Source organism: Melospiza melodia, chromosome 4, assembly GCF_035770615.1.
Source record: "Melospiza melodia melodia isolate bMelMel2 chromosome 4, bMelMel2.pri, whole genome shotgun sequence".
NCBI classification, from domain to species: Eukaryota; Metazoa; Chordata; class Aves; order Passeriformes; family Passerellidae; genus Melospiza; species Melospiza melodia.
In genome coordinates this window covers 12,066,961-12,079,803 of record NC_086197.1, presented here as the reverse complement: position 1 = coordinate 12,079,803, position 12,843 = coordinate 12,066,961, and the positions used below count along the sequence as shown (strand labels likewise).

The 12,843-nt window shown below is 49.3% G+C and overlaps 1 protein-coding gene across 1 annotated transcript in view; it reads right to left on the bottom strand.

Moving 5' to 3' along the window:
• LOC134417097 (sodium- and chloride-dependent betaine transporter-like) overlaps nt 1-8,890 on the bottom strand; it is a 37,651-nt gene extending 28,761 nt beyond the window's left edge. Inside the window, exons 1-2 of the mRNA XM_063153909.1 lie at nt 8,736-8,890; nt 893-1,089 (exon numbers count right to left, since the gene is read on the bottom strand). Of these exons, the coding sequence (XP_063009979.1) occupies nt 893-1,085 (193 nt within the window). The 5' untranslated portion in view covers nt 1,086-1,089; nt 8,736-8,890. The remainder of the gene's footprint in view (nt 1-892; nt 1,090-8,735) is intronic.
• Between the last annotated feature and the right edge of the window lie 3,953 nt (nt 8,891-12,843).

Genomic DNA, 12,843 nt, shown 5'->3' with positions numbered 1-12,843 from the left:
TCACCTATTGGTGAAAGCTCCTGGCACCTTGGAAAAGAAAGGCCTCTGGGGCATGGTGTGCAGAGAAAAGAAGCTCAAAGAAGGGGGATGGGGTGTGAAGCAAATCCCAGACCATTAATTCAGGGTGTTTTTAGAGAACAAGAACAAAAGAGAAGTTACTGCTGGATTTGACATGTAATTTGCTATTCCTCCTTTTCTTTTATAAAGTTAGATTTTTATTCACTGAGAAAAGTTAGTGACAATCAATTATTCCCTTACGTTTCATATTATTGTTATAAGAAAGTTTTACTTTTAACCATGTAATGATCTTATTGCAGTGTTACTACAAGAGAAAAAGAGAGCCATGCAAAGAAACAAAAGGGAAGGTGAATGAACCTTTTTTGGGGATGAATGTTTCTAATAGTTGTTTGATCATTGTGAGAATTGCTCCAGGAAAAGAGGCAGAAATCTCCTTCTAGGGTGTATCAGGCCTTGGCTAGGATACTAGCACTGTCTAAGCCTCTCCTCCTCTGTAACAAGGGATGGATTTGACACCAAGAGTAGGAAAAGGGAATATGTAGGAGGAGGTTGGTGTTGGCTTTCCAGCCACACAGCATCTGATATTTTCTAAAGACCAATAATTTCTTGAGATGCCCAACAGCCTTAAGTTGTTACTGGGGTTCAATTTTTCAGGAGTACAGATTTGAGAATGCAGTTTTAAGGAAGAGTACCAATTGAGGAGCTGGATTCACCCCTGAATTTTTATTCCTCCTGGTTTTAGCAGGAACTAACTTGTTGAAGGAGTGAATAAGGGAATACCTTAGGGAGTACATAGGAGAATTGGGTGCAGGCATATACATGTCTCTCATCATAGCTCCAGACCTAGAACAACTCACGTGTGCTGTGCACTCACCACCACCGTTCTTGTAGCAGAGGTATGGGAACCTCCACACGTTACCCAGGCCAATGATCTCCCCAGCCACAGACAGCACAAACTCCATTTTGTTCTTCCACTGGCCTCTCTCTTCCATTTCCTCCACTCTTATCTCTTCAGGAGATGCAGTGGCCCCATTGCGTTCTCCTTCCTTGGATATGGCTCTTGTCATGGCTCTGTGGGACAGAAGAGAAGGAGAGCATGGGATGTAGGGAGCTGCTGCAGGACATGCTTGTGGGAAGAGGAGTGAGGGGACCAGACACCACAATAAGATGTGGTTCCAGTATCAATATGTAAATTTAGGTACATCTGACTGGTGGCATTACTGAGCAGAAGCTGGCCTTTCCAGAAGTGATTTGCTTTAGCAAGGGATACGCATTCCCTTGTTGAGATTAGGAAAACAGACTGGAAACAAATCTCTCTAAAGCAGCAGCATCTCTGCTTCCATTCCCACCAGCTGGGGCTGCAAAGAAATCAGGGTTTTGCTCTCTTGTAGCAACTTGCTAATTCATTATGCTGGTGGTTCAATAAGTGTTTTAATAGCACATCTCTCATTCCTTCTGTGCCACCTAAAGGAACATCCCCATCTTCAGGGAGCAACAGAGACAGCAATCTGCATCACCCACAACACTCAACATTTCCACTGCCCCTGGATCTGCTCTGGACTATTTAAACTTGCTCTCTCCCTTGGCTCTGGAGGCAGCTCAGGCCAAGGACCTCTCCCAGTCAGCAGCTCAGTGGTGAGCAGAAGTTCATCACCTTTGATGTCAGGTACCTTACAGGACCACCAAATCCTCTTTTGACCCTTTGCACCAGGAGCATGATGCCAAACTATTCCCTCCCTCCTTGTGCCTTGTGTCTCTCCAACCATGTCCCTCTGGACAAACACCAGGTATGAGCCATCTCATGGTGAGGAGGGACTGCCAGGGAACCTGACCTAACTGCAAATAAGAGCAAGTGTAAACCCTGACATCTAACTGTCCCAAACAGCTATGGCACTTGTTTGGGTACAGTTTTCAATGAGGCAAGGAGGAAGCAAGAGCAGGAGCTGGTGGGCCATGCTCACACTTATCCACACAAGACAGCATCACTATCAGTGTCTCAGTTCTGTAAAGGAAATAATTTCCTAAATGCTAACCCTCTGGATATATCAGGCCCTGGGGCAAAGAATGATGCTTGTGTATGAAAAGACAACTTCTAATGAATGTTCACAGCAGAACAAGTAGTTCTTTGACACAGCCATGTTTCCTGCCTGTTATTCAAGTAATGAAAGGAAATCAGATCTCACAGTGTAACACACCAATTGCTCTCTAAATGCCCTAGGCAACAACAGGATTTGTTCCCCCATCTGCTCTCCTGAAGGGCTCATCCTATTTGCTTTGCTACCAGCAGCAGATTTCCATGGATGCTGAATGGAGAACTGAGTCTCATGTGAGACACCAACCAGTGTAAGAGGGGCTGCAACAAGATCAGGGGGACATAAACCATAGAGGAGAGCAGTCAAGGGCTGGTGAAGATCATCCTCCAGGCTTTTCAAAAACAAGGCAGAGAGATCTTGGTCCCTGTTAAATTTGAGAGGTTTTTAGAACTATTGCCAGTAATAGCTTATATATGGGTAGTACTGCAGTGGGCACCAGTTTTGGTGCAAATGCAGATGCACGAGGGCACTGAGGAAGCAAGCTCTGTTTTATCTCCAGCCCTTGTCCTTTATGGTCCATATGCTGGAAAGCAACTATTTGCTGGTATGGCTTGCACTGATCCAAACCACCAAGGGCTACAACACCTGTGGATCTACCTGAGAGTGGGAAGGTGAATCAGCCCTCTAACAGGCTCCTAACAAACCTCTAACCCCACATTTAAAGAAGGTGGTGGAGCCCAGGAATCAAGGCACACGCCCTAAATGCTGGCTTGCAGCTGCAGCTCTGCAGCTCCCCAGCAGTCCCAGATTTTCCCCCTTCACTTATCCCTTCTGCTGGGTAGGATTGGGAGATGGAATCACCAGGTCCTCCTGCCAGCCATTTCTCAGCTTCTGGAGCCCAGGCAGGGCTCTTCTCCCCAGTGCCTGCCTGCAGCAAGGCCTGCTAGCTGGCTAATCAGTTTATTCCAATGCTGCAGCACAGCCTCCTCGTCTCAGAGGAGCAGAGCTCCACGCACTGTCAAATGTGAGAGAAAAAGCAACACGTACTTAATGAAACATGTTTGATCTGTCACGGTCCTTGGCACATTCCCATTTGCTGCAGTCCAGGGCACATTATCAAGTGCAGGATGTTTAAGTCTGGGTTTGTGAGGATGGCCCAGGAAGCTGACAGGACAAGCCTAGCTAATTCTTTGGTTTTATTCTTTTAATGTAAGGTGGATCCAAGAGCCAGCCTATTTCTACTAATATTTGTGGGTTTATTTCATTTTTGTGAGACCTGTTTCACACATAAGTACAGAGGAAGGTCACAATCAGAGAATCCCCTCCTCTCACCTAGCCCTGGCAAGGGAATGTATGAGTGCCAGCCACAGCCCCAACCCTGTCACCAACTTCCAGCTCAGGGACACTTGGATCAGGACTTTTTATCTGTCCTCTGACTCCTGAATAGGCCAACATGAAGGACAGAATTTGGGATGCTGCAATGAGGAGGAACACAGCTGGGAGAAACACAGAGCAGCAGGGGAGACACAGCACTTGTGCCTTCATTTTCATATTTTAAGAAGGGGGAAAGCACCCTGGCTATGAAATCAAATCTTTTCAAGTGGGAACAGATGGTGGATTAAACTGGTGCCTAAAGTTCTGGCTCTTCATGGCATGAAACACAACTTCTCCTTTCCCAGACTAAGCCATGCACATTACACATCCCCACTACTTCACTCTCTACTTCGCCTACTGTTTCTATGAGAGAGCCTATTCATACACATCCTGGCTCTTTTCCTAAACATTTAATCCTACTGTGCCCCTGCTCTATATGTTCTTAGGCCAGATGGGGACTCAAATAACTTCTTGTTTCCAGCTAGGAACAATTTGGTTCTCCCACAGCAGTCACAGCCACCTACTGGGTTACATCCTCCCCAACAGGCAAACATTTTCCTCTTCCTTTGGTTGCTCCCTCCCTAATACATGAGTTTGGAGTAAAGACTGTGCCCCTCACTGCTTGCCTGCAGTTTTTCTGCTGTTCCTTCACCAAAGTTTGGAGAAAAATCCTATGATTAGTTCATTCCCAGCCTCTTTTCTCCTCTGCCACAAAGTTTTCCCAACTGCTAAAATGCCATCTTGATGCAATCCACAGAGTCTATCCTGCCCCTGGAGTTTCTCCCCACCACCACCTTCCCTCCTCAGCTCCCTCTGACCCCCTGTCTCTTGCAGAGGTGCTCTGCTGTATTTCCAGCCCTCAGCACTTGGAGGAGATGGGGTGTTTTTGCCCTTCACAGAAATGACCTGTAGTCTGTCATCTTCCCACAGAGAGCAGTGATCTCCCTCTAGGCAGCTCCATAGGAAATGATACAGTATTTGCTGCTGGGTTTGGTAAATGGAGATGGCAACAATTTTTTTCCCCAAAAGATTTATGGCTGGGAAAACAAGAATACACCTGGATTCCTTCAGGACTGAGAGAAGAGACTGACTAGAAAGAGAGAAGGCAGCATGCAGACAGCTATAGACCCAGAGCAACAAGTTCCATTCTTGAACATTTGAATGAAGCAACAGTCTCCCCTTGGTCACAAATTTTGGACTGTGTTTGTCCCACATCTACCACCATGGGATCCACAAAAGGCAAGGAAAACCAAAGACATCTCTGAAGCACTGTGGTCACTCAGCAGTTGCCCATGAGGTGCTGAACACACAATGCAGATATGCAGGAGAATAGGCTTTGTTTGGAAACAAGATGCCACTGAAGAGGAGAGGCGGTAATAAGAAAAAGAGGAGAAAAAAAAAAGCATCATTTGAAGCAAAATACAGTCCTATCCTCAGGCTTTCTCAGGGTAAAAAAGGGCTTTTTCAAAGTTCCTCAGGTGAGACGAGGAACAAGAGCGAGACAAGATGAGAGAGAAGCCACCTGGAGTTTTGGCACCAGAGGAAGAAGCCAATAGCAATTCTCCTAAAGCTTTTATTTCTGCAAACTTACTGCCTGTTCCTGACTGCTATCAGACAAGAGTTCCTACTGCTGGGAAGTTAACATCCTCCGTTTGACCTATTTTGCTGTTTTATCATAAGGCAAATGAGATGAGGACAATCTCCAGAGGGAATAGTGAAACAGAGGGAACAGCAGACAGAAATGTCTCTAAAAAGCAGCTGATAACATTTATGAGAGGAATCACAGTGTTAAAGCTCCCTTGGACACTCGAAGGTACTGCCTGAACCGCAGAATCACAGGTGACAACGCAGACAGCTGCAGTGCATTTATATTTCTTGGTTTCATTTTGAAACAAGCAGCAACCAAGCACATAAACTGCAATTTAAGATGGGAAGGGAGGAATCAGGAAGCAAGACGACCGGGCTGTGTTACAAAAGGAGGAGCAGGAGGACACACAAAATTCTCGGGTTGCGCAACCGGAGCCAGCAGTTAGTCAGCAGCTGAAAGCCTGCGCTGCATTCTGATGGCAGGGGGCGGGGGCGGAGGTGGGAGCAGAGACAGAAAATCAGGGCTCAGCACGGAGCAGCAGCGCCGAGGTGCAGCTCAAGGAGCCAGCCCGGGTCAATTAGTGCATGGGGGCTGCTACTGGGATCGGTCATCTCTGCAAGATGGACAAGAAAATATTAGCAGTGGAAGCAAAGTGCTTTCCAGCCAATCTAAGAGCAGCTACACGAGCAGAGACAGCTCTTTCCAAATCAGAACGCTGCTGGAGAATGGCTCACTCCAGCTGCATAACAGAGAAAACCAAGGAAAGATGTACAAAGACAAAAACGGATCAACTCCAGGACAGCAGTTGAAATTAAAATGCCTTTCATTTCAAGCAATTGAAAGTTAGTTGGCTTCTTTACACTTTCTAATTAACTTCCAGGTTCTGTGGGCTGCAGGGTATTCTCTAAGCATCTGTTCAGCAACGTTCATGAGGCACAGGAGACTGTTCCAAGAATCAGATCCTACCTATGTTTTCTCCAGTGTGAAATAAGAGCAATGCTTGTGCAGTGAGTTTGCTGCTTACTGACACCATAAAGAATGAGATGAGGAACTCTGTGAGTTCCTCATGAGTGAGTTCACTGATGCCATGGACATCTGCAATACAAGATGCAAGGATTATAGAGCATCACCCTTCAGAGCACACACCCCCAGTGCAGGAGGGTGCCACATGAGTCCTGCTCTGACTTCTGCTGCTGGACGGGAGACCCTCCAAAGCCTCTAACAGTGGCTGGACTTTTCTGCGGATCAGTGCAAATCTCTTGCTAAAAGCAAGGTAGGCTGTTATTCCCAGAGCCAGATGAGTCTCTGTTGGTGCCCATGGATCACAATCCCTGCTCTGGGCTACAGAGACACAGAGGTGGTTTCTTTCTCTAGCCTAGAAAAAAATCAAGACTAACAGATGAAGTCCATAAATGGTGTCTAAATAGGACTAGAAACCAGGCTTTGTACCAAACCAGACAATCTCAAGACCTCCACTCAGCCCATAATCTGGCTGTGTCCAGTGCAACACAGCAGGAGGGCCAGCCACAGCAGGGTCCATTCTTCTTACAGAGCACCAGCAATAGGGCTGGTACAGCCACAGATCCAGCCAGGCCCCAGTGGAGCCCCCAGAGCCACCTACCCCATGGCTGGAGCCATCAGACCAAAGTCCTGGAGCTGCACTGGGCTGGCTCAGAGTCCTTGTGTGCAGCCAAAGCATGTGGCCAGCACGGCTCCTGTCACTGGCTGGAGAGCAGAGCAGGTGAATGGCACAGAGGGTGACAGCCACGCTGCTCCAGCACTCACTCTGCAAACAGGTCCCTGCACAACGGGGCAGCGACCTGGGGTGCAGCCCAGGGGTGCTCCAAGGGACAAGACAGAGCCTGCAGGGTGCCTGCAGGGCTCCCACCTCTCTGGGGCAGCAATTCCACGCAGCAAGATGCCAGCCAGCAGCCCTGGGCAGGTCAGATGAAGAGATGGAGGCTGCCAGCCCCCAGCCCTGCTTGGCCAGCTGCTGCCATCCCTGCAGCTGGGGGTGAGGGCTGAGGGAAGAGTGGGAAGTGAAGTTGCTGGAGCAGGAGAGCAGAAGAGCCAGCACTGCAGGCCGAGGTTCAGAGGTGGGAGAGCAGCACAGGGAATTTGGCAGCACACTGCTCTAGGCACTGGTATCTAAGCTCCTCCAGGTAGGCACACCCTGCCTGATCTCCCAAAAGCACAGCCTGGGGACACTTGCTGTCAGTGATGAGAAACAGGAAACACAGGGGAAGAGCACTCAAGCAAGACACTTCCAAAAGCCAGGGTAAGCTGAGGGATAACACATTGTCTCATGCTTCCCAGCAGGGAGGTGAGGGGAGCCAACAGTGTGTGTGGCACAGCCTGGTCCCGCAGCACAGACATGTGTGTGGCCAGCACAGAGCAGGGCCACAGGGCTCCCTGCCATGATTGTCCCCACACTGTGCTCCCTGCTCAGCCCTGCACAAGCCCAGCACCCTGTGTCAGACCCTGGGCAGACTCAGCCAACTCCAGGTGGTGCTCAGGACAACTCACATCAGGTGAAACCAGCACAGACACAGGTGCATGGAGACCATGACTCCAGCAGTGCCTAAGTGTTTTCCAGCAGTTCCTGCCATAATTGCCATGACTGCATCCCACCTACACCCTCCAAGGGGCCTGGTAGCTGCTCTCCAGCCTGGGGGACCCAAACTTTCCTCTAGCCTGCCCAGGACCACAGCCAGGTAGAGAAACAGCACAGGCTCTTTAGCCTGCTCTCTGCAAGGAGCACATCTGCAACCAGGAATCAGAAAAGTTGGGCTGCTGCAGAGCTGCAAAGGTCAGGTCCAAGGTTCAGCCTCTCGTATCACCAGCTGTCAAAGAGGAAAAACTAGGGCAATGGTATTTCCACTGGCATGAGATGAAAGCCCTGATTAGTAGTGATTACTTTAAAAGCACTGTTGATTTAAGAAGACACAGATCAGGTGTTATGAAACCCTCGTGTGTTCTGCCTGCATTTGTTCACAAATATGCCCACAGATCCCAAGAGTTTAGCACATGCAGAAACTGTGCTGTCTCCCTGCCTCAGCCCTACAGGAACAAATTTGATAAAAACTCTGGGGCCAGAATAACAAGACGTGCACTCTTAGGCTCATCTTTAAAAACTGCAGCTCCCAAGTCAATGCACTGGGGTCAGCACCTCTGCAGGGCAGCACAGGAGGAGAGGACTCATGCTGGCAGTAGCTGAAATGCCTACAGCCCACTCCAATCCCAGTGCCTTGGCTCCTGTACCTATTATCAACCAGCCAGCTCTGCCCTTCATCCCTGCCCCTGTCTCGCTCACTGTTGTCTCTGTTCTCAGTATTTCTGCTGTCTGAGTACTTATCCGTCACTCTCTCCCTTTTTCTCTGTTGCCACAACCTTCAGGATCAATTACCCATCCTTCAGGCGTCTCTTTGCTCTCAGCTTCCTGGCACCCCCTGTGCAGCATCTCAGCCTGTCCTTTCTTTTTCCAAAGGAACCATTGAAAGAAAAACCTCTTCCCGGGGTTGATCCGAATCGATTATTTCCTCCTTATTGTCCATCTCACTCTTGCTTTACTGAACCTTGGGAAGATTTTGCCCTTGCAGATGTGCTGGCCCGCTCTCCAGAGCACAACAAGCAGCTGGCTGTGGGAGGACGGAGCCATGGCACTCCCAGGGTGACACAAACACCCAGCCAAGATCCGCTCAACGAGCAAACGCCCAACTCACCTGAGCCCAGCGCAGGTCTCCCCCAGGCAAGCCCCTCCCGTCCCACTGCAGTCCAGGCAGGGAATCCACTGACTGCCAACCAGACACAGCAAGAGTTAAGGCAGAGACTACCCTCTCTCCTCCTCCTGTCCCACCCCTTCCAGCAGCTCCCCCCACCAAATTATCACCCAGCTCCTGCGTGGGTGGTGGGACGTAGGGAAGGGAGGTGCATCAGGGCAGAACTTTCTCCCCTGTTCCCTTACAACATGCACCTCTCCAAACCTTGAACTGTGGCCCTGACAAGAAAGCAAGATGAGAAAGCAAAGCAGCCACAGGCAGGCAGGGTGAAGGCCCTGTATTGTAAATATCACCTACAGCAGTCAGAGAGTAACTCCATGTCCTCTTGACCTCTGCAGGGCAGGAACTCTCCCTTGGCAGACCCCACAGCATGGCCCAGGCTGGCTGCCACATATTCCCACAGCTCTAGGGCTCCACCACTTTAGTGGGATAGGGGCATCCCTCAACGTCATCCTACAGAATGAATCTCCACAGAGCATTACATTTAACCTTCTGTGGCCAAGCTCAAGTCTCACCAACACCATCAGGCAGGTGGAGCAAAAGGCAGAGCATGGGTGAAGAAGGAACATTTGCTCTGGGGTCATGCAGACCCCTCCATGCCTGTGCCATATGCTGAGAGTACAAACACAGCTCAGGGACAGAGCTCTGTCAGCAAGGAGAGGCACTACTGGAGTCTTTACAGTGTCTGGTCTGGGTGCTCACTAGAAGTGAGCAATCCCTCTGTGGTTTTGCCCTGGCAGCTTTCTTTGGGTCCATCTCAGCTTTGATGCACTTCTCATGACCAACACCAGTAGCAGGCATTCCAGTTACACCGTTTTTCTCAAGATACTTCAGCTCAGCTCTTCCCTTTTTTAATGGTTCTGTTTAATGCTATCACTCTTTTATGTTTTGCTTTGTCTGCTTATGTGTCTGCCAAATTCCTATTGATCTTTTCATGCTCCCATGTGGTCAAACCAGAGCAGCATGCAGGAGGGAACGTGGGACATATCCAGCACATGCCAGGCTTTGCACTCACCAGAGGAGCATTTCTCAGCCCCTCAGTGGGAAGCTGACAGGAGCTGACAAAAGTCCTCAATGCCACAGTGTGGGGAAGAAGTAGGTTTACCTGCCTGCACACTCTATAGAGGTCATTTATAATGGTGTCTCCAGAAAATCCTCCAGAGGTGCTAGAAGCCAGTGAATCAGATCCCATTAGAGCATGCTGGATTGCCCTGGGGACAAATGAGGCTGGAGAGATCAGGGGAATCAACCCTGGACTGAGGGAGATCCTAAGGATAAACCACTGAGGCCAGTTCTGGAGGCAGTAAGGGAAATCATCTCCATTTACTTGGGGCTTTTTTTGGGATTAAACTTTCCAAGTATGCCATTTTCGAAGCTCTTGGCTATCACCTCCCCCACAGGCTGGTTGAGTGGATTGGTCCCATACCCAAAGAAATACAGGCTGATTCTTTCCTTGTGAGATCTGGCATCGATATCAGACAGGACAGGCTCCATATTCTGCCTTTTTGGGGCCGTCTCCAAAGTCCTGAAAGACTGCAAGGTGAAGGAGCATGTGCTGGCTCTGCATTGCCTCTGACCCTACTCGTGGGGGACAGTGTCACTGCCTGTCCTGTCACAGAGGACTGGCATGACCCAGCACAACTGAGGAAAAGGTGCAATAGAGGTTATCCACATATGAAAAGGGGATTAAGATAAGCCTAGGTAAGCAGAGCTGACCTAAAAACTTGATTTATCTATACTGAAGTGTTTCACAGGAACATGGCAGGGGTTTTGCAAAGCTGTAGATGGGAAATGACCTGTGACATTAAGGTAAAACAAGAAGAAAGCCAACCTAAATGAAAACTTTATCCAGCAACGTGTGAAAGTCATTCTCTAGGAGGGGAAAAAAGGGCTATTTCTGTTTGCCAGCCCGGAGGTACTAGAAGTTACACTCAGACTTCAGAACTTCCCACCAGGAAATAATTCACAGGGTTTTTTAATCCTGCTAAGGGTAGGGACACATTTATCTCACCACACCAGCTTCCATGTGAGTGACTTCACTGGTGTGATGACCCAGACTAAAAAGCAAAAATCACGTTCTGAGCAGCTCAGCTGGGGGGGTACAAACCGTGCCCAGACCCATCCCAGGAGAGAGCAAAGAAAGGGGTGATGCACTCCCTGACCATCAGCTGCCACCTCTGCTGGCAGAGCCAGCCCTGAGCAGGAGCTGTGTAGGTAGGACAGGTTTGCTAAAGGATGCGACAATCTGACTGCAGGTCACCCCACAATGAGGGCTCCTCCTCCATAAGTGTGGGCGAGGTTGCTCTTAAACACTCATCCCCAAAAGAGAAGCACTGCTTGCAATAAATGCTGGCAATGTCCAAAGCACCCCTTCCCCAGGCAGCACGATCCCTCCCAGCCCTGGGAGCCCCTGTTAAGAGCAGGTCACACACCAGCAGCACTCAGATCTCCACAGCTCTCCCATGGCCCATCCCAAGCCCCATCACTGCACCCAAGGGAGCACAGGAGAACTGGGAAAGCACTGCTGTCCAACCACACAGAGGGGCTCACTCCCCCTGCAATGCCAGCTCAGAGCCAGCTGCACGGGTTTCCATCCCCTCTCACGACCACAGGAGGAAAACTCTCTTTTGAAAGGACCAGGCTCAGGGCAGCTGGAGACCAGGACTCAGCCTTTGACCTGCAGGATGGCTGATCCCAACCTCAGATCTGCCCTGCACCTCCTCCAAGGTGTCCTCCTCCCCACCCTGCTCACCACCTGCCAGCTGGCAATGCCCTCTTGCCTCTCCTTTTACCATTTCTTTTCTCAGAACAGCTGGCTCTTCCCATCACCTGGGTGTCCCCACCCTTTGCTCCCAGCAGCCAGCTCTGACATGCCTGCTGCAGAGCCAACCCAGAGGAGCAGGCTGCCAGCCTCAGCCCACGCCAGGGCCAGGTTCCCTGGCAGCACTGAGCCCCTGAGCCCGTAACACACAAGGCTTCCAGCCAGAATGACTCAACTCTCCCCCTAGCCCAGATTGTGGGAGGGGTCTGTCAGCATGACAGCCTATGGGTGAATCCAAACTGTGCTTTACAAACATTAGAGGCTGTTGCTGGGACAGTTGTTGGACACAGGGGCCCCATCACTGCCCCATCACTGAGTCACCTACAGGAGAAACCTTCACTGCCCTCATTTGTCCAGACTAATCCCATCTTTTAACACTTTTGCTAACAAGAGGTGAATTGCTGATTGCCCCACGGGCACAGTTCTGCTGCTGCTTCATCTGAGAACACGCCTTGCTGACTGAACACTATGTTTCCAGGGGATTTTCCCCCAGGCATTGGTATAATTTATTTTTCATGTTTATAGCTAATTTCTGCTTGAGTAAGCCTGTGACTCCTGACCACAGTTTCACTGTAACTAATCACAAGTGAACATAACCAAAGCAACAAGAGCTAATGAGGCTCCACAGAACCCTGACAGGCTCCAGCAGCCACAGCACCACTCCTATTTTACTCCCTTCTCTCCTTTTATGCACCATCCAACCCATCCACTTTTCTTGTCACCATAATGTGCAATACAGCTCACAATGCATCACTCTGCAACTGCCCTGTAGTTAGCACTAAAGGCAAAAGGAAAAGAGCTCTCAAGCATGTGTTCAAACATCCCAGGATTTGGGATGCTCTCCATGACAGTAGGTGCATCCTCATCCATGGGTCTGTCCCTGAGATCTCAAGTCTCTCTCCTGCCCTATGTGAGCATCTCCATCCATGGACAAAGAAAGCTGAGTTTTCTCCCTAGACACCACTGACACAAAAAGGGAAAGCAGAGCCAGGTTTTCATGGATGGATGGATGGACATCCTTTCTAAGCACCTACGACCTGGGGCAGAATCTCAGGGACTTCTTTATATTTAGGTTAATTTCTCATTTGAAAAAAAAAAATAAACACCAAAAAACAAAACCAAATAAAAAAATTTAAAAAAACTAAAACTCAAAACACCAAAAAAAAAGACCAACCAAAAAAGCAAAAAAGCAACAAAACCAACCAACCAAAAAAAAACCAAAAAAACCAA